Here is a 21,421-nt window from a genome sequence, read left to right on the forward strand (position 1 = left end):
AGGTTTCGTGAAACCAGGGAAGCTAACATCTTAAAGTCACCTATATATGGAGTGGAAGAACAGTCTCCTTGGGGGAGGGGTAGTTTGAGCTGGAGCTTCACTTGGGTAGTTTGAAACATTCTTCAAAGGCTTCTGAGTAAGTGTTTGATGTAGTTTTAGTTCTAAAAAAAAAAAAAAAAAAAAAAAAAAAGAAGTTATACACTTTTCTCATAAGAACTACAAATATACTGTACTCCCTGCAAAGACTTCATGGCTGTGGTTGCTGCTGCCTGGAGACCTCTATGCTTCAGTCTGTTGCATGATTTTAAATTCCCCCCAAAGAACTGTGGTAGATCCATACTTTTTTTGGCAGAAGGAGGAGGAGGTGGTGGAGAGATGAGTGGGGCTGTGCTCGACAAACGTGGTCTAGCTCATTTGTAAGCTGCAGTGCCAAGTATAGAAATGACTAGGTGAGATTTGGTCTTTGTTAAGTGGAAAGTCAGATCACCAGAAGGTTAGTTTTGGCCTTAAAATGCATAGTTACGCAAATACTTAGTGGCCCTGTAGAGGAATGAGCAATGCCCTGAGCAACCTGATCCATGCTGGCCTTGTTTTTGTGAGGAGTGGGAGTTTCAGTTAACCTCCAGTGGTCCTTTCCTGTCTGGATTATTCCGGTGTTGTATGGAAGGTGGGCTGGGTGTGGGAAGGTGGAGCTGGGGCATGCTTTTTTTGAGTGGAGAAGGGCAAGAGTTGGGCTGAGGAAAGCAGAAGTCGTTGCGCTAGAGAACTAGCATTAACAGTGGAGATCTGAAATTATCTGGGATTGTAACTTGGGAAGGACACACCTAACTTTACAGAAAGTTGTGAGATGAAATCAGCTTTTAATTTACTGCTCTTTAGAATCTTTGGATAGCATAAAATATTTGATGGAGCTTCTGTCAGAGAGACACTAATGGGATAATAAAGTATGTTTACAGAGCTCTGAATTGTTTTGTCACACTCGAACAAAAGATACGGACCCATCCAGTTTCAAGGTGATGCAGTTGTTAGCAAAACTGCAAACCCACCTATAAAATGCTGTGAAACAGCATTTTGGGCAGCAGCTTTAAAGTCATTACAGTTAGTTGCCCCTGTGTGGTACTTCTGCCAGTATTTTATTTAAAAGGGTTAATGCAATTCTTGAGCATATTGCAGAGAGGAAAAAAAGTAGGGGAAGGGAATGCAAAGCAAAAACAAGTAATCTAAATAAGTAATCTTATAAACTCAGCAGTGTTGAGGCTGATACTGGAATTGAATTTTGGTCTCCATGCTTCAAGAAGAATGCCAGTGTGTTTGGAGAGAATTCAAAGGACAGCTGCAGAAATGATCCAGGGACTGGAAAATACGCCTCATGATGTGAGGCTTAAAGGAGCTCAACTTACTCAGCTTATTGAAAAGACAATTGAGAAAAGACTTGATCTGTCTCTAAAAGGACTTGTGAGATTTGCTGACAAAGGCATGGCAATATCAACTGAGGCTAGACAAATGCAATCTTGGAAGTACAGTTTCTTAGCAATGATAATGATTAAACATTGGAGTGGTTTACAGGGAAGGGGAAAGGAGCAAATGCTCATCTTAGCCTTTTAAAATAGGCTCAACTGATCTCTTTCCTAAGGAATTTGGGGTTTTTTTATGGTGATAATATATTTTTTTCCTGACACTGAAGTTTAAGATTCTTCAAAGGTTTGGTGCCATGATCAGTTAACACAAGTTCAGATACATGTGCCTGCAGTCAAAGCCCAGGTCGTGGAACTATGATGAATTTAGAAGAGAAGTAGTTAACCTGGTTCTAGAATACTGCCTTGATAAGGCACACAGAATACAATGGGAACTCTGAAATTCAATGCTTTGTGGTTTGCATCGTTGGAACTCAGTTCTTTCCCATACTGTGTCACTTCAGATGTTTAAGATACAGTTAAGGCTTTCTGAAAGCCTCTACAGAGAAGCCCTGGTGTAACTGTGTACACTCACTATATTCAGATGAGCATTTCTGAATTCCAGCTGGCTGCAGCAGAAGTCTGTAAATCTTTTTCATCCTTTTTTAGAAACAGTGTTAAATAGGAAAAAAAAATTGCACAGTAGCAATATGATTACAGTTCATCTGAGTGGCAAAGTAAGCATAAGTTCTCCTGCTAGGTTTGATTCTTCAATTAATATAGGATATTCTTTATCTCTCAACTTAACTGGACTTAGTTGGAAGGTTTATTCATTTTTGAAACACTACTAAATAGTTACCAGAAGCAGTATTCTAATGGCATTTGTTTGATGGTTTTTATGGCATCCAGGTGAGAGTACTTCAGAGATTCTGCTCCTCCCTCACTTTGTAAATTCACCTGGGAAACTGAGTGACTCCATTTGGTAATGGCTACAGTTCCCTCCTCTACATTTCACTTACGTTTGTCCATTCCACCACTCTCTCGATGGCTGCTGAGTTTCTTTCCATAGATTACATTGTTCCACATGCCTTCGAAGACATGCAGAGCTTTTAAATTTCCTTCAGGTAGCTCTCAAAATCTGCTGCTTTGTGCAGGTACAGCTCTCCTGCTCAGCCCTGCCTGTGTGCGTGCTTGGTTTTGCCTGCAAGAGGAGGACGTGGAGCTACCTGCTGTGCGCTGCCTCCTCTGTGTGACTGCATTCCTGCCTCTCCTCCTTCAGGTGCTGTCAGGGAGAAGCACCATTGCTCTCCTCTCTGCAGCTATACAGTAAGGGAAACTTCCTGTGTCCCAAAGAAGAAGGTGCAGCTCAAAACTCTGTGACTTTTTCAGTGTTGGGCACATCGATATGTCACATAAATGGAGCTATTTCTGTGGTGGGGAGGAGGTTGTCTAGCAACTGCGAGTTTCCTTGCTTAGGGCTAAAGGGATGCAAGCTGCAGAAGCGTGTTGGGGCACTACACAGTGTAAAGCAAAGGCCTCCAGCTTTGCAATCTAGTGCAGCAGATCTATTCACCTTGTCCAGACAGCCCTATCTGTCTTAACCTGCAGAAGCGTCTCACAGAAAGTGCCACACATAAAAGAGGTTTTGAAGGCTTAGCAGTAAAGAAATCTACCCCCTTCCATGCCTTCCCTCTCTGCTGTGTCATCGCTCTCCTCTCCCCAGCATTCAGAGACTGGCGGAGATGACCTTCTGGAGAAGAGTTCTCAGCCTCCTCCTTAACCGTAAGCAACTCTCACGTTTCGACCTCTGGATTTCGTTGTGAGGTTGTACATACCTGTGTGCTTAGTTGCATTTGTGATAAACCTGAAAATGTTCTCAACGCATTACTCTGCTCAGAATTCAACATTCAAGAAAGGCAGTGGTTGTGATAGCATTTCCTTACTGCTGTGCTATAGAACCACTGAGCATTGCTTTTGTGTGAGCTCTACAACAATCACTCTTGGCCAGCTGTTTGATGTCAGTACTCCTGCATTACCACCCACAAGCAGTTAAGCTGCAGCACTGGTTGGCTATAGCATTATGTACTTGGAGAAGCTCTACTCAGAGGAAAAAAAATATTAATTTGCAAGTCTCCAGAAGTGAATCTGGTTTAAATGATTTTTGCCTTTATTCAGTCACCGCTTGCAGGTTTTTGACTGCTGATTTCTGGTCACTTGCATTTACTTTGGAAATGTATTCAACTGGATTTTCTGCTTTGCATCTTGTTAAAAAAATGGGCTAGTTAGAAAAGTGACTGTGATTTTCAGTGCTGTCTGTACCACTGAACTTTGCATTTCTTGCCAGCAGATATGAAGCAGGTATTTGGGAGCTTCCTGAATAAGTATTACACCTTCATCTCTGTGTTTGCAAGAGCAAGTCTTTGATTATCTTTTCTTACCATAACCGTATCAAAATAACCAAAATCTATATTTCTTAAAGCTTAATGCTCCAAGACATTGTGAACTGATGGCTTATTCTGTAAATCTGACTGCTGTAATACTGCAATCAGGTGAATGTCTGCTGTGTACAGAGGATCCAGCGGGAGAGCTGGGGCACACCCTGCTGCCATTTCGGCAGTACCTGCCTGGTGGAATCAACACATATCCTGTCAGTGCCAAAATGAAATAAAACATGAGGTGCAAGTAAGCCAGAAATGTGAACCACAATAAAGAACATATGTTGAACATAGTTCAGCATCATCAAATGGGTGGAAGCCCCAGATGGCAAAGAAGGCCTTGAGACTTATATGCTGCCTTTGTGATTGCTCTCCACCACTGCCCTAATGACTCTGTCTGCTCTTTAACAGGTTTTGTGCTGAGAAAAGCAGATCTACAGGATATGTGTGATTTTTTTAGAGGTTCCAGAACTGTCTTAAGTGACCAAGACTGGCAGTGCTGCCTGGGTCACAGTTGGTGACATTTCCTAGAAAGATATCCCTGAGAGGGGGATGTGGTGGAAGATTGCAGCAGGCAGAGCCACAATTCTGGGAGATTGCTGAAATCTTGTAAAATTCACTGGATTTTAAGGCCTAATAGTGATTGCATAGCTCAATTAGTAAATGGATCCAACTCTTGCTGTGTGCAGTGCAGGTTGCAGGTGTTTTCCTAGCCCAGTTTCCCACTCGAGGCACATCGGGCCAACTGGTGTTTGTTGGGATGGGACGCAAAAGCATTACATAAGCCTGGAGCAGCTTCCTTATGACACAGAGAAGTGTATTTACATGCTCTCGAGTCCAGGTGCAAGGCTGAAAAACTTGCCTGTCACAAACCGCAGAGGCCAGGCTGGAGCTGGGAGGGCGCTCGGCGATGGCTTGGGCACGGGAGGAAGGGTCAAGGCAAGTTCCTTAATGGAAAGCAAGGCTGAACCTTCGCTTGGGAGCTGCGGCTCTGTAATTGCCACAGTGTGATGTTGCCATGGCTGCCCAGGCTGTCCCTGCACGGTTTCACAGTGTGTGAGAATGGGGCCAAGGCTGCCGGCGAGCAGAGAGCTGCCATACGTGTTTGGGGAGCTCAGGCGTGCGCTGGCAAGCCGCAGTGACGGGAGGATCCCCGTCGGGCAGATTTGAGGCTTTGAGCTCAGTCTCCCATCTCTTCCCTCCCTCATCGCGGGGATGAGCTGTGATTCTTGCAGTACTTCAAAACCTTTTGCTTCTTTCTCTCTCACACAAGGTCCTTTCTGCCTGAAGCTGTGGTCAGGCTTGGAGTGAGGTGGTAATGTGAAATGGAGGAACCTGGGGAGCATGAAGGGAGGCCTGAGGGGGGCTTCGCCGGCCCTGGATGGGCTCTGGCGTGTTTTGATCTGAGAGCCTTTGGCCGCCTTGCCATCTGCATAGCCTGTGAATACTTTTCTCTGGCACAGACCTCGTTCCTCAGTGTTGCATCATCTCTGGGAGAAAGGCCAGGTCCGGAGCCCCGGCACAAAGGCTTTCTGAAGCCGATGAAGCTTGTTCTGTGTGCGGAGCGTCTCTCTCCTTCCTGTCGTCCTTTCCACAGGATTCCTGAAGAGGCCTCCGTCCGAGAGCCCCTTCATCAACAGCTACTTTATCTCCCCCGCTTCCTGCACACCTGGCTGATGCAACGTCTGCCTCGGAAGCCGCTGCTGGAGCCTCCTCTGGAGCTGATTGTTTGCCCTGGCTGGGAGTGGCCAGGCAGGCTGGGCCGCCTGTCTCCCGTGGGGACCTTGAGTAGATGCATAAAGGACGTACAGGCAGACCTGCGAGGCAGAGGCTGCTCAGTGGCATTACGGAGAAATCTTTTCTCCAGGTCTAGGGCTGGAGGTTGCAGTCCTACTCCTGGCAACTTGTTTGCGGTTAGCCTTCCACTAGTTGCAACTTCAGGACACTGCTCCTTGCCAGTGAATTCTGCCGATTCCCTTTCTGTTTGCAGTGACTTCCCGTGACTCTGGACTGTCTGGATTCTCATGGGAACTGTGCTTCTCTGGGTTTGGATTTGATCCTAGTTATTGCCCTTGATTGGTCTGGTTTTCTCTGGCCTTGCATGCGGTACAGGCTTTTCTCTGAAATGTCTTCCCAACACAATTTCCAGGTCTAAAGGTGTTTTTTTTTTTCCCTTTCTGAAGAGGAGGTTCTCTGACAACCTTTTAAATTTAGAGTTTGTCTACTCAGGAAAGCTTAATATTTACACAGGTACAACCATTCATGGGAATGCTATTACATGCACAAGCAAAAAAGTTAGAACAAGGAAAAATTCTGGTTTGCTAAGATCAAGCCAGTGTTGTTACATTATTTAAACTAATTTAAGTTTAATTTTAACCATAGCCATTTTCTGGAGTAGACAGGCCTGTTAAGTTGAATGTGAAAACAGGATTTATATGGACAAGATGGAGCTGACTGAACAGCAGTGTTTCCAGTGTTGCCATCTAGCTATCTGCTCAGCCCCATTGCAGAAGGCTGTTTCCCTTTCAACAAAGGAATATATATTTTACCTGCTCCTTATAGTCTAGTCTTCTTGGCATCAACTGCACTCAACGAGACATGGCAATGTTTCCTTCCTGCCAGCTGTTCTGGCAAAGGCTTAGAGAGGACAGTTGCAGCAGTAACATCAGCTGCCACAGCTGGATTCACTGGAGGTTAGTTGCCAAGCTTTTCACCTCTAAATATCAGCTCTGAACCCTTTTTGTTTGCATTTTACTTTTGTGTTACACAGACATTTGCCTGTTCTCCCGTACTCTCTGGGCAAAGAATAGCAAACTCAACAGCAAGGAACAAGCACAGCAATTAGAATGTGTTCTCCTTGCTACAGAATAGTTTTCCCCTGTGACTATCCCAAATTACAAGTTTGTAGAACCAAAAGAAGAGGGATATTTTTCCATTTTTCCTCTTTTTTGTTTCATTTGCTCCAGTAATTTTTGTATCATTTATGTGAGGTCTTGCATGTCTTTTTTTGCTCTCTTATATTGCTGTGTATCTATCAGAAAAGAATAGAAAACAATATTTGTAAGAAGAAAAGTGTCTTCAGGTGATTGCCTTCCTTTCATTTCTCAAAATATGATTTCAAATGCATTAATGTTTGAGAAATGTGTCATTTTCACCAATGACTTGTTAGGTTCTAAGACAGAGGCAGTGTAAACCAATCTTTTTAGTGTGAAAGGACCAAGAGTTATTCTTTCCAAGTCTATGGGATTGTTCTGAATTTCTCCACTATTAGCATTAGTTTTGATTATTAACTTTTTTGTGATGATTTGTATTTCATATAGGTTTCTCCACTATTAGCATTATTTTTTATTATTAACCTTTTTAAGGTGTTTTGGCATTTCATATAAGTTGCTAGATTTCCAAAGTATTGTTCTTGTGAAGTTTTGTTGAAGATTTCCTTTGCTTATGGCACTTAAAGTTATGAGGACTTTGATATTAAGTTCCTAGTTGAGATAGTCCTCTTCCCTTATGTTGAGGTTGTTATTACTTTAAAACAACATCTCTGTCACAGTCCTTAGCAAACTGTGTGTGTAGCTCAGCCAAATGCAGGCAGGTCCCTTCTCATCAGCGTGGGGTACAGCGAAGTATCCTGGTGTCTGCCTGCCACCTCTCCATAAACATAACTCAGACTAGTTTGGTCTACTGTGGATCACTGCTACTCTGGAATTTGCTTCCCCTTGCTAATTTGGTATGTATCTGTTAACGGAATTATCCTTATGTGTGCTCGTCAGTCAGTTTCAAATCCATATGAATTAAACTTTCCACTGAGGTTCCATGATGCAAATCAGATGTTTTTATAAAGTCCAAACAAATTCTTGTCTGATGTCTCCGTCTTCAGAGTGGCACTGGACTGAAAAGAATGCAGTCTAATTATCCATTGTAAGGTATTTCTGGATGCAAAGTCTTATCTGCCCTTCCTTTATCTCTTATTAAATTCCTCTTCTATTTCTTATCGTAATACCTGAAATCCTTAGTGATTCCAAAAGCGAAACAGAGGAATTTTTCTGGGTGGTGGTTGTTGTTGTTGTGGGGGGAGAGGGGGTGTATTTGATTTTGGGTTTTTTTGTTTGATTTGTTTGGGTTGTTTTTTTGCCTACAAAATACAGCTTTTGCATAACTTACTGATTGATGAAGCAGCATCAAACTTTTGAGGTGATTCTTTCTGTTTTTCTGGGTAATCTCTGCAGCCTTGGGTCAGTTGCTGGGAATACTTGATCATGCATTTCATAATTTCTCTTCTTGATGGTTTAATTTCCTTTGGTTGCTCACTGTCATTGTTTGTAGTTCCTTAGGGTGTAGTTCACAGAGTAGTTAAACTAAAATTGGTGTTTTCTTCATCAGATAAAATGATGGATGGGGATGGTTAAACCTAGATTAATCAAAAGATTTTTAGTTTCTGGCTGTTTACCAAATTTTATAAAAATCAATTTGAAAGTTACTTTGTACCTCAGTTTTAAATGTCTCACATGCCTTCAGCAGAACAGCTTTATCACATCAACTTCAGCTAAGCAGATGTATCTGTAGGCACATGTCAAGGTAGTTCCTAGTGCTTCCGTAAAATAAGAATAATGGGAATCATTAATATGATTTCATATCTTGTATGGAACGACTTGGCTGATGCATAGGCCTGTGGGTACCTAAAGCTGTTTGAAATCATCCATGTCCCTCAGAGCAGCAGTCTGGCCTTTCCCCAGTCACTGACTGTGCACCATGGTGAGCAGGATCAGGTCTTGCCAAGTTGTTGCTTTCATTGATGCTTAACAATCTTTCAGTGTTGTCACTGGTCTAAGCTTGTCAGTGCTCTATCGTGGTTCTCAGATCCCAGAGAGCAAGATGAACTCTGAACCAGATGAATAGGTACAAACATTTCTTATTGCATTTAGCTACTTATGTATCAAAGAGAAGTTTTAAGAAAGCTCTAAGGCCGATGAGTCTTCAGCCTTTGCCTTGTATTTGTCAGTGCTTTGGTTATCACAGTGTGCATGTGTAGCTACCTGCAGATACTTGTGTTGCCTGTTTATTTGATCTTTTTTGTTGTTAGGACAGAGCTCTCCAGACCCAGTGGAGTGGATGGGGTGCTGTCTTGCCTTGTCAGCTAGCAGGTGATATATGGTACTAATGGTAATAGTAAATATTTGTCAACAGTTCATTTTTCAAAACTAGTATAAATTGTTTCTTTGGTGCCTAGCAAGCCCAGCTTGTTTTCAGAGCAGAGCTATGTGTTTGCATTGGCAGACTGAGGCACAACTCAAATACTTCTAGGAAACTGTATTTTTCTGAATAGGTTGTAGCTAATGACTTAAGGATTTGTCTGCTCTGCCCCTCCTGTGTAGGTGACCTTATAGAACATTGTCTGAAATTCTGGGAATTTTATGCATTTTTTCGAGCTGGCTGTTTTGAACACAAGACCCCTTGATCTGATTCTGTTTGCAGTAAAGGTCCTTGCCTTTGTGCAAAGCTCTGCCCTTCACAGGCTTTGGGATGTGTTGGAAAGAATGGGCAGTGCTTGGTTGGACTCAGGTGGACCGCACTTATGTTTGGGCAGCACTGGCTGTTGGGCTGGTGCTTATCCAGAATGGCAGGTGAAGTATTTCTTGTTTACATTTGATATTACCTAGATTTTGGCTACTCTGAAATTTCCAGGGGAAACGATGAATGAATAAAATCTGTAAACTTGGTAAGGCTTTTGATACTGCTCCACTTGCAGTGTGATTTGCTTACTGCTGCAAATGTCAGCGTTAAGTATGAACAGGTCAGCATTCATTGGCCCAGGCCCAGAGGAGGTTGATGGAGAGGAGGTTGATGGAGAGGATGCCAAGGAAGGTTTCATGGCAGAGCTACTTTCTGTTTGCCACCATCACTGGCCTTTGGCAGTGTGAGATGCAAAAGAGCATGCTGTGAATTTGATGTGACTAGTAGTGGCTTGGAAGCTTTAAGACATTTAACTTCATTGTATCTGAAGCTCATCCTGTGTGGGGGACATGTAGGCCTATTGCTGAGCATGGAGAAGAGGATGATAAGTTATCATTTGGACACTAGTAATCTTGGGTTGTCAGAAGTTTTGGATCTATATCCAGTTTTGGGACTTGAATAGCTGGGAGTCATTGGGAGGTGTGGGGAGCAGTAAAGGAAGCACTTGTTTGTCCTTTGCTGTCTGAGAACAGGAGACATGTGAGAAGTGGTCATTGTCGGTGCAGACAGATGGGATTTCCCTGTGCTCCCTGCCCTGACAGACGTCGAAGTCATAGATGATCAGAAAAAGCTTGTCTCAAGCTTAGCCATAGTGTGTTTTGTACCAGCATTACTTTCTTACCACTCTCAGCATTGCATGAGGCACTGGATGCACAGTTACAATACTTCAAGTCTTCTGTAGACACAGTCTCACAAATGCACACTGATGCAGTGGATCTCTGTCTCTTCCCTGCTTGATAACTGCTTTACACTTGAGTCTGCAATCATGGAAGGGTGTGAGAGGAGTTCTCTGTCCCCACTGAGACTGTATAGCATTGCCTGAACTGCAGCAAATGGTGACATGAGTCTGAGCATCTGCATGTAGGTAACATATGCAGTCTTGTGAGGCTGTGCCCAGGGTTTTTTGTCAGGGGATGGATTTTTCATGGCACTCACAAATATTTTGTGGTATTTGTCACCAAGTGTTGTATACCACAGGTGCCCAGAGATGTCTGCGAGACCAGGACACCAGTGAAATGGGAACAGCTATATCTTGAAGGAGGAAGCTTTAGTGAGCTGTTTGACTGACCCATACTTTCTCGTCCCTGTTAATACCGACTTTTAGCACCACAAACAATGGAAAGAGTTTCCAGCAGTAAATTTTCTGCAGCTCCTTTACCTGTAATATGGATGGCAGTGGTTGTGGAAGTGAGTCAACGAAGTGGTTGGCTCTGCTGCATCCTGAACAGAGTTTTGAAAACTAAATTCACTCTTACAGTGGGTGTTGCCTAACCCATGATCAGCCAGCTTAGATTTAATACAGTCCTAATCATCAGTATGGGATGTTGCCTGAAAGAATTGAATAGCATCTATTCACATTTTAGCTAAGGCAGCACTTACAGTTTTGATCTGAAGGTGGATGAGTCCCAGATGTATCACCTGTGCTGAGTGAGAAGAGGGGATCCCAGCGCTGGGCTGGCTTTATGACTAGATGCTCCTCTGGGCTGTTACAATGATGCTGGGAGAAGGCCAGGTGTGTTTATACGGATATGACTGGTTAAGGAGGCAGGCATGCAGATGTCAAATATGGGGGGAGTGGGGAAAGTCTTTAAATTCTGCTTTTTCAAAACCAGCCAAGTATTATTTGCCCATTAGGCCATCAAAATTCCCATTTCTGTTTGATTTTAAGAATTTTATCATAAGGGAGATGGTTTGTGCTATGGTCTGAAGCTCATCAAATTTGCATTAAGACTTTTAATTTTAGGAAAACTTCCAGTGACACTGGAGACAGCTTGGCATGACTTTTTTCTTCTGTACAGCCATATATTGGCCAAGCTGCTCTCCATCATTTTCCAGCAGTCCTGGCTCACCGGAGAGGTCCCAAAAGACTGGAAAATGGCCAAACGTGGTCCCCATCCACAGGAAGGGTCGGATGGAGGAACCTGGGAACTACAGACCCATCAGCCTGACCTCAGTGCCAGGGAAACTGATGGAGCAGGTTATCTTGGGGGTGATAACTGCGCACCTGAGGGATGGCAAAGGGCTCAGGTCCAGCCAACATGGTTTTAGGAAGGGCAGATCCTGCCTCTCCAACCTGATCTCCTTCTATGATCAAGTGACCTGCTTGGTGGATGTGGGGAGGCCTGTGGATGTGGTCTATCTGGACTTCAGCAAGGCCATTGACACTGTCCCCCACAGCAAACTGCTGGCTAAGCTGTCAGCCCATGGCTTGGATGGCAACACTCTGTGCTGGGTTAGGAACTGGCTGGAGGGCCGGACCCAGAGAGTGGTGGTGAATGGTGCCACGTCCAGCTGGCGGCCAGTCACTAGTGGTGTCCCTCAGGGATCAGTGCTGGGCCCCATCCTCTTTAACATCTTCATAGATGATCTGGATGAGGGCATGGAGTCAGTCATCAGCAAGTTTGCAGATGACACTAAGCTGGGGGCAGATGTGACTGAGTTGGAGGGCAGAAGGGCTCTGCAGCGGGACCTTGACCACCTGGACAGATGGGCAGAGTCCAAGGGGATGGCATTCAATAGCTACAAGTGCAGGGTGCTGCACTTTGGCCACAGCAACCCCATGCAGAGATACAGGCTGGGATCAGAGTGGCTGGAGAGCAGCCAGACAGAGAGGGATCTGGGGGTGCTGATTGATACCCGCCTGAACATGAGCCAGCAGTGTGCTCAGGTGGCCAAGAGAGCCAGTGGCATCCTGGCCTGCATCAGGAATGGTGTGGTCAGCAGGAGCAGGGAAGTCATTCTGCCCCTGTACTCTGCACTGATTAGACCTCACCTTGAGTACTGTGTTCAGTTCTGGGCCCCCCAGTTTAGGAAGGACATTGAGATGCTTGAGCGTGTCCAGAGAAGGGCGACGAGGCTGGGGAGAGGCCTTGAGCACAGCCCTACGAGGAGAGGCTGAGGGAGCTGGGATTGGTTAGCCTGGAGAAGAGGAGGCTCAGGGGAGACCTTATTGCTGTCTACAACTACCTGAGGGGTGGTTGTGGCCAGGGGGAGGTTGCTCTCTTAGGTGGCCAGCACCAGAACGAGTGGACACAGCCTCAAACTACATCAGGAGAAATTTAGGCTGGAGGTGAGGAGAAAGTTCTTCCCTGAGAGAGTCATTGGACACTGGAATGGGCTGCCCGGGGAGGTGGTGGAGTCGCCGTCCCTGGGGCTGTTCAAGGCAAGATTGGACGTGGCACTTGGTGCCATGGTCTAGCCTTGAGAATTGTGGTAAAGGGTTGGACATGATGATCTGTGAGGTCTCTTCCAACCTTGTTGATACTGTGATACTGTGATATTTTTAGAGGGAGAAGTAGGAAGGAGCTTGGGCATTATACATACAGAAAATTAGCGAGTTCAATGGGTGAACGTTTTGATGTCAGCCTCAGTATTTTCTGTGCAGGCTAATGATGTGGATGTTACCAGGACAATTTTCATGAAGACCCAGACTGTAATCTAGTCAGAAGGTGATACAGTCTTGGCCAGCACTTGAGACTGGTCTTTGCAGTTCATTTTGAATGTTAAAGTATGCATAAAACTGCAGCAGCAAACAGCAAAATCTGAGCATGGCTGATGGTCAGGCAAGTCCTGCTGGGTTGACACAAAAGCAGCTGAACTGGAATTTGTCTTGTCTAACCTTTCTATTTGGTATTTCATGTTTCTTCAGTACCTCTCTCCCAAAAGGAGGGGGAGTTACCAGGCTGTTTCAGTGAGACAGCTTTTGTACGTCATTGATGGCAAGAGGGTTTCCTATGAGAAGTGGCTGAAACTTGTCCTGGTTACCCCAGGACTGACCAAATATCCTGTGGTCTTCTAGTCCAGAAGCCACACCTGAAATCCTCTGCTTCTGCTGAGTCACAAGCAGGCAGGAGGCTGGAATTTGTCCTTATGAAATCTCGGGCTGCTGCCAGCTGGATATGGTCATGGCAAAAGCCAGAGATCAATAGGGGAAAAAAATCTAAGCAAGTAGATAAAAAGATTGGAGACTGCAAAGGTTTTCTGTGTCCCTTAAAAGGGAAGGGTGCTTCAGACACTGAAAAACTTGTCTTGTTCCTTTTAACCTTGTACCAGAGTTTTATGTGACTCTGGGCTGAAGGAGAGATTGATGCCTGTAGCTTTTAGCTGTATTTTAGCAGCAATTTGTCTCATCTGATGTCGGTGTAGAAATCACAATTCTGTCACAAGCATGAGAAAAGGGTAAACGAGACACTTCCTAAAGGGCGTTTTCCCAAAAAACAGGCTCAAGGACACCTGGGCTATCCTGGGTTTGAGTTGCTTGTGAGCTTAGTCCTGGCTGTTTTCTTTTTCATCTCCCACCTCCCTGCAAGACCGTTGCTTTGGGGCATAATAGGGAATTGTCACAGACCACTTAGAAATTGTTACGTGCTGCTTCTATAATATGCTCTATGCCTGTCATGCTATCACAGAGATTTCTCTTAGGGATATATACTGAAGAAGGAAAAAATTTCCTTGTGCTAGAAGTGCCCTGCCTTTTAAGACAGGAAAAGGCAATACAGCGTGTGGTGTTGAAACTTTCTGACTCTCTCACTCTTCTTTCATTTGCCCTTGTAGTGAGTATGTGTTTTTGTGTTTCTCGGGGTTTTTGTGTGTTGAACAATGGCTGGACTGTGGTGTCCAAAGGCAGTTCCCTGTGAGAAATTCACTACCCGCAGGAACACTTGGCTCACAGCCTTTCTGTAGCCCAGGAGGGTTTGCTGGCAGAGCCCCCGAGATGCCGAGGAGCATGTGACGGCCGGCTGGGAGGGCAGGCTGGCTCATCTGCGCTGCCGGAGCCAGGGATTGCACAAAGTTGTTCAAGGCTGCCCTCAAAATGGAACATGCAGAGAGAGTGGCTAAATTGTCACCGAGTTTCTGTGGGTTTGAAGTTGCCTTTGCTCTGTGTGGAAGCGCAGCCCTTCTCTGTCGTGGGGGTGCTCTGTAGGGTGCATAGAATAGTAGCTCCTTTATGATCGTCAGCGTTATTGAGGTTATTTACATAACGAGGAGCTGATCCCATTTCACCTCCGCCCGCCCCTCGACCCTTGGAAGTCTGTGTTTCTCGGTGGTTTCGTTCGCTGCCTGCCTTGGCCGGGGCAGCAGTGCGCCCGCCACCGTGCTGCTGTGACGCGCCCTGGCTGCCCGCACCGAGCCCATGGCCGCGCCGTGTTCCTCGCCACGGCAGCCTGTGTGCAAGCGCCTGGGCATCTGACGTGGCGCTGCTGCGAGGAGGTATCAGCTGGAATTTCAGGAGGTCGGTGCCCGCTGCAACAGAGCTTGCCAGACTGAGTAATCAGAGCAAAATCCAGGATGGGACTCGCTTGCCAAGTGGAAGCCGTCGGTGGCGTGGGGATAACAGCTTTGCTGGTCACGCTCACCCGTGCTGTGGGCCCAGTGAATGCAAAACAACCTGGGCTCAAGCAAGAGGTCTCAGCTCAGTCCACCTTGGCCCTGTCTCATTATCCTCACAGATGGGGCTTTGCCTGCAACTTGTCTGGGGAAGGAGTTAGGAAATGCGGGTGGAAGACTGTGGGTGATAGGTGACAGCTGCTGCTTACATGTAGAAGAAGCTAATGGATTGCTTAGCTGATAATTAGTCCTAAGTTTAGTTGGGGGAAGGTGATTTATCGTTATCGTCTTCATGGCAGAGCAGCTCATTGTACATCAGTCCAAGACTGAAAGAAAGCCAACTCACCAAACTTATCACCCACTGCCTCTTCCCTGGCCCCACATATGAGAACAGTGCAAAAATGATGCAACATGTCACTGATGGAAATGTATTTCTGCTTTTCATTTACTGTGAAAGCCTACTTCAGAGACAGGAGAGTGGTCTCTTCTTCTAACAGAGATGCAATGCTTTGTTTCTACCCTGGTAGGTTTCCCCATGTCCGTGACGTGTTGGCCGAGGCTCTGCGGCTCCTCTCCGCCTTCGGAGCGGCCAGTCGCTGCCCTCTGGACTCCGTGATCCCCGACGGGCGTCATGAGCATTGCAATCCCTCTGGGAGTCACCACACCAGATACGTCCTACTCCGACATGGCTGCAGGATCAGAGTGAGTGTTACCACGTGGAGGAGAGAGGAGGAAGGGCAGGTGTCAGAGGGCTACCTGGGAGTGGAGTTGCAGGCTTGGTGCTAGTGCTTTCTCTCCTTGGGAGAGAGGGGGTGCTGGTCCTGTGCGGGAGTTGAAAGCAGAAAATTGGTAAGTTTGACAGAGGAGATGAGGAAAAGGAGAATTCCAGCACTCAAACATAGGTTTTTGTATCAGCTTGGCTAATAAGTGTGTACTCAAGTTCAGGCAGGTGTGTGTTTGCTGTAGCTATGCTTGACACTGGCAAGGTGCAAGCCAACTCCTTTTCCAGAAGCTCTGTTATATGAGGTATCAGTGTTCTGAGCTTCCTAGCAATCATATATGACTGATTTCTGGACTGCTTTGGAGCTTGGCCAGAGATATGAGACAGCATCAGCCTGTGTAGACACCTTTATTTTGCTTCTGCCCATTAACAGGTTCCAAGAAGCACTCCTTAGTGGGCAATGCTTCAAGGTCCCTGCCACAGGACTTTGTGCAGGGCTCGAACTGCAGTCCTATCTCTGAGGCCTGTTGAAGGGGACAAAGCATGTATTTTTACAAGACTCTGCTTTTACAGGAGTCAGGAACATTTCAGATCCAGAAAATATTGCATTGTGATCTTTTCTTGAAACTCTTGTTAGTACTCATGTGAGCTGACATCACTGTGTTTTTGCTGGGGGCAAGAGGGAGGACTCAAGTTATTTCTCTGTGATTTTGCCTCTTGCTTTCCTGCACCCTCCTTTGAAACATGAAGTGTAGCATCTCTACAAAAATCTACAAAAGACATTCTGTAAATGTATTATTAAAAGGTACCTACTGTGTAAATACCTGTGTGTCAGATTGATCAATGTAGAACAGATACTGCTCCAGACCCTATTAATTTTGAGCTGTAAGAGCTGTGGGCTAAGGTACGAATCATTGTTTTTCTCTTCCATCTTACCCTCATTTGACTATGCACAGAGTTTGACTACACTGTCGGACTCTCTGCAGGACTGCTACTGCTCTTTTTGTCTGTGCTGGCACTGGCATCCTGGGCATTCTTCTTTGTGATGCTTCATTCATAGAATCATAGAATTCATCAGGTTGGAAGAGACCTCCAAGATCATCCAGGCCAACCTAGCGCCCAGTCCTAACCATTCAACTAGACCATGGCACTAAGTGCCTCATCAGTCTTTGCTTGAACACCTCCAGGGATGGTGACTCCACCACCTCCCTGGGCAGCCCATTCCAGTGCCAATCACTCTCTCTGTGAAGAACTTCCTCCTAACATCCAGCTAGACCTCCCCTGGCACAACTTGAGACTGCGTCCCCTTGTTCTGTTGCTAGTTGCCTGAGAGAAGAGACCAACCCCACCTGACTGCATCCTCCCTTCAGGTAGTTGTAGACAGCAATGAGGTCTGCCCTGATCCTCCTCTTCTGCAGGCTGCATGACCCCATCTCCCTCAGCCTTTCCTCTTAGAGATGTGTTTCAGACCACTCACCAGCCTTGCTGCCCTTCTCTGGACACGTTCCAGTATCTCAACGTCTCTCTTGAATTGAGGGGCCCAGCACTTGACACAGTACTCAAGGTGTGGCCTGACCAGTGTGGTTTTTAAACAGGAAGTCAGAATCCAGTGGCTGTATGATCTTTCACTTTTCAAGACTGAGCATTCAGTATTGCTTGCCACCATGCTTCTCCCACACCAGCACTTTAAGGACTCAACATAAAGGAATTTTAAACTGTTTATGACAGGAGAATGAGTGCTAAATAGTTTACTCATGTACTAGGCACTTTGCTTTCAGAGCTGAGCATGACAGAGAGCCAGATGTATCTACGTATGTCCCTTCTAACATGTAAATATCAAAAAGACTCTCTGTAAACCTTATGCAAAGCATTTTCTATTTCCATGGTTATAAGAAATTCTTAGGTCTGGCTTGAGGCTAGGCTGGAGTACCTTAAAAAGAAAAAAGCTTTTGAAGATTTCTGAATTGTTTTCTCTGCTTTCTAAAAATTGGGAATGCCAGGACTTTATTCTCCAGGCTTTGCAGTGATACAGCTACTTACTGCTGAAGTGCCCTTCATTAGGCAAAGTTATAGCTGTCCTTCACTTCTCTGAGACTCTTACTGATTTGATGCATGAAGTCCGGGGCCCATGAGCTTCCTGTCTCTTAAAAGGAATTCATTTCAAAGATGTGCATCACGAAGGTGGTGGGAAGATAGAAAACTAGCTGGTCCTCTTCTCAGGCTGACCTTTAGCATCTTCCTCTGTCTCAGTGATACAGAGCAGCAGTGAAAATGCCAGAGAGTGTTTGTGTTATCTGGGGGTGACATGGAGACTGCAGAGTAGTTCTGTTGTGTTAGTCTGGCTGTGTATTGGAAGTTGTTGAAGCTCCTTGGCGTGCTGCTGCTGAGGAAGCATGGGCCTCAGCGTTGTTCCCCTGGACACCACTGCACCAACAATCTTGGAAGCGTTACTGCTAATGCTTGCAGCAGCACTGCTGATATTCCAGGCTGAGTGCAGCTGGGAATGTGGATGACCTGGACAGAAGATGGATCTGCTGCTTTGGCCGTTTAGACTCTTTTCCTTCTAATACTGGTTCTGAAAATGTGATTAAACCTGAATGGATTTAACTCTGTACCAACCTGGAAGTTGTGAGGGACTGTTGCAGAGATCCATCAAGGCTGGGTTGTGTGGCAAGCTCTGTTCTGCATGGTGTATTTTGTTAAGAAATGTATCCTCTGGGAAGGACTTCTTCTGCATCTCCTGCTTTTAAGAGTTTAGCTGGCTGCAGTTACATTGGAAACCGACAGACTTTATCATGTTGTGGACCTAAATCCTGATACAGAAGTGCGGTTTGCGTAGGTTTAAGGTATTCTGCTCTCTGCAGTTCTTTGTATGATAAATTACTGCTCCTTTGTGTTGCAAAGATAGATCCACCATAGGCCGGAATAAGCTGGAAGGTTAGTGCATTGGAGAGTGTATCAGGTTCAGTGGCAGGATGGGGCAAACTTCAGTGCAGCACAGATTTTAAGAGCTTATAGGAAGTCCAAAGGGCACAGGGGTTGGTGTTCTTGGGTGGTGCCTGGACGCTGCCCCACACATGACCACTGGCTGTGGTTGCTTGAGTACTGAATCAGGATTCACGTTGACAATGTAGGACCCACTGAGAATCCTGCAAGATCTCACCAGAGCAGCAGAGGTCTAAGGTAAAGTTTTCCTTTCCTGTATTTTTTTTCCTGCTTGCTCAGTTCCATGCTATAAATTCGAAGAAGATTTCGCCTGCGGGCACGGTTCAGTGATACTCTGCTGTATTCTGATACGGGCCCGACTTCCCATCTGCGCAGAGGTTAGCTGGCTTGCATCTTCAGCTTGTCACAGACAGTGTGTTTTCTTGCTGGTGTTCTGTCTGCAGCCTCATTATCTAACATTCCCTGCATTGAACTGCAGCTGTCCCTTCCTTGAGTAGAGTTTCTGCAGCTTTCTGCTAAGGATATACCTTTCCTTTTTCGCTGTTTTTTTTCACCACCGTGTGGTGGAGGAGTGCATCGTAGCTCGGCGGCAGAGCTGTTCAGCACACTGCACACCATGGCGCTGCACAGAAAGCGCAGGGTGAGTCTGGTCTGTGTGTGGCCACTGTCGGTTCAGGTCATGGATTTTATTGTCTGCTTGTAACAGGAATCTCCAGTACCTGATGGTTGCTGTCAGGACGACTGCAGGTTTCATGCAGACATTATCACAGGACGCTGGACACAATTGGTGTCTGACGGAGAGGGAAACAAGTGCAGATGCAGAAAAGCTGCTTAACTGCTGTTTAAAATAAGCTGCTGCAGAGATAAAATGGCAGTACTGTTTAGTGGCTTTGAGATTAGGCTGGCTGAGCTCATATGTGAATGCTGAACTAGACTCAACTTCCTCAACTATAAGGAAACTGACCTTTTTACATGCTAATTATCTTTTTAACTTCCCAGATTGAGACCCAGTTTAATGAGTTATCCAGGGTGGCCCTTACTCAGTTCCTTCCCTCTGAAAGCAGGTTCAGCCTGTACAACTTCTGCACACATGATGCCTAGTGAAGCACATAACAACACCTCGATCTCATGAAGTTTCTTCCTGTTGAGCTCATGTGTTGAATAGAAAAGAGCAATGAAATACTGGCACTTAAAAAAGAGATGTTGTATTGATGGGTTTTACTTCTGGCCCTTTCTGCAGCCCAGAGTCTGTGGAAGCTAGTCCAGCTGTCAGTGAGAAGAATGTGTACTCCAGCCACGGCTATGGGGCCACCCAGAAACACAGCTATCGCGGGCTGCCTTACGCAGTGAGTACTCTCTCTGCAGTCAATCAGCTCTTTACTGCCAACTTCACTCTTTTCTCCTCACTCCCTAGTTCTTTGACTGTTAAGCCTTAGAAAATCTGGCTTATCTGTTAGGGAACACCAAGTTACAGCTGAGTTCTGCCATGCATTTTGCATCTGTGTGTTTCTTGTTTGTGAAGTCTTGCATACTCTTTAGCAAGCTTTATTAGTGTTCCAGGTGATAGATTTTTGACTGAAGCATATGAATGAAGTGTGAATATATATATAGATATTTAATATTTTCCTGGTGGTACTTTTATGCCCTGTTTGGTTTATTGTGCACAATTTATACTTGTTTCAAGTGTGCAGATTTTCTCTTTGGCAACTTAAAACTATGAGAAACAAGGAACAGTCAGGAAGAGTGGGAGTGTGGCTTGAAACTATGGAAAGAGCAGGACACCAGAGAGTCATTGAGGCTGGAAGAGGCCTCTTGAGATCATGCGATCCACTCCGCTTGCTCAAGCTGATTCTTCTTGAGCAGGTTGCCCAGGACTGTGGCCAGTTGAGTTTTGAATGGACTCCACAACGCCTCTGGGCAACTGGTTCCAAGGTTTGACCACTGATGCCATCTTGGATCATTAGCAGTACAACAGTTAATGCTGAAATAGCCCAGTTGTGTTCCTACATTTTGAGTTTAATTGATGTAGAAGAAAACCATTCACATCTTTCAGAGCTGTTTGCTTACCTTTTTGGTAGATTGAGGAATTCAGGCTACTGTTTTACACCACGTTAAATAGTAACCTGGGAACTGTGGATCTGGGACTTCGGTTTCTAGGCACCATATCTTCACGTTAAAAGTAGTACTGCAAATACTCATTTTCAGGATCATAATTATGGAGCCCCTCCTCCTCCAACGCCACCAGCCTCTCCTCCTGTCCAGACCATTATACCTCGTGCAGAACTGAACGGCCTGCACTCACCCGATGAGGAGAACTCTGGGGACAGTGAGAGCTCCTCAGAAGGAGAATCAATTCCCACTTGGTGCCACTGCAGTGTCTCTCAAGATGGTTTCCTCCTCAAGTGTGAAAAGTGCAGGTAAGCTTTGGTGCAGTGCAGATCTGGACTGCTTCTTGTAACCTCTCATGCCGACTCATGTCACGTTTGGGCTGTGGGACAGACTTCCTTTTGCTAACTGGAGCATTCTTTCCAGTGCTTTACCCAGTATTGACCCTCCTCCTTTGCGCTGTCAGCCTGACAAGTGTTGGTGGCACCAGGAGTGGAGATGAGGATGTTAAATCGATGTTCTTATCATCCTGGGCCCCACTGAGGGCACGCATCTTGTGACATCCTGTTGAATTTCAAGTGACTTTACTCCTACAAACCAGCTTCAATTGTGCATTCTCCTTTGGCAGAGGAATGAGCAGGGGGAAGGTGATCAGACTTCGCCGCCGGAAGCAGGACAACGTGTCAGGTGAGCTCGAGGTTGTAATTCTGATAATGATGACTTCTGCTTTCTTTCCACAAGACCTTTGTCTTTATCCTGCT

General features: G+C 45.6%; 1 protein-coding gene across 1 annotated transcript in view; it reads left to right on the forward strand.

The window, feature by feature from the left end:
• The window catches only part of SETD5 (SET domain containing 5), a 75,488-nt gene that overhangs the window by 12,622 nt on the left and 41,445 nt on the right, over window positions 1-21,421 (forward strand). Inside the window, 4 exon segments of the mRNA XM_064156849.1 lie at window positions 15,415-15,589; window positions 19,795-19,900; window positions 20,760-20,971; window positions 21,289-21,347. Of these exon segments, the coding sequence (XP_064012919.1) occupies window positions 15,519-15,589; window positions 19,795-19,900; window positions 20,760-20,971; window positions 21,289-21,347 (448 nt within the window). The 5' untranslated portion in view covers window positions 15,415-15,518.

Source organism: Pogoniulus pusillus, chromosome 16, assembly GCF_015220805.1.
Source record: "Pogoniulus pusillus isolate bPogPus1 chromosome 16, bPogPus1.pri, whole genome shotgun sequence".
In the NCBI taxonomy this organism is placed as follows: domain Eukaryota; kingdom Metazoa; phylum Chordata; class Aves; order Piciformes; family Lybiidae; genus Pogoniulus; species Pogoniulus pusillus.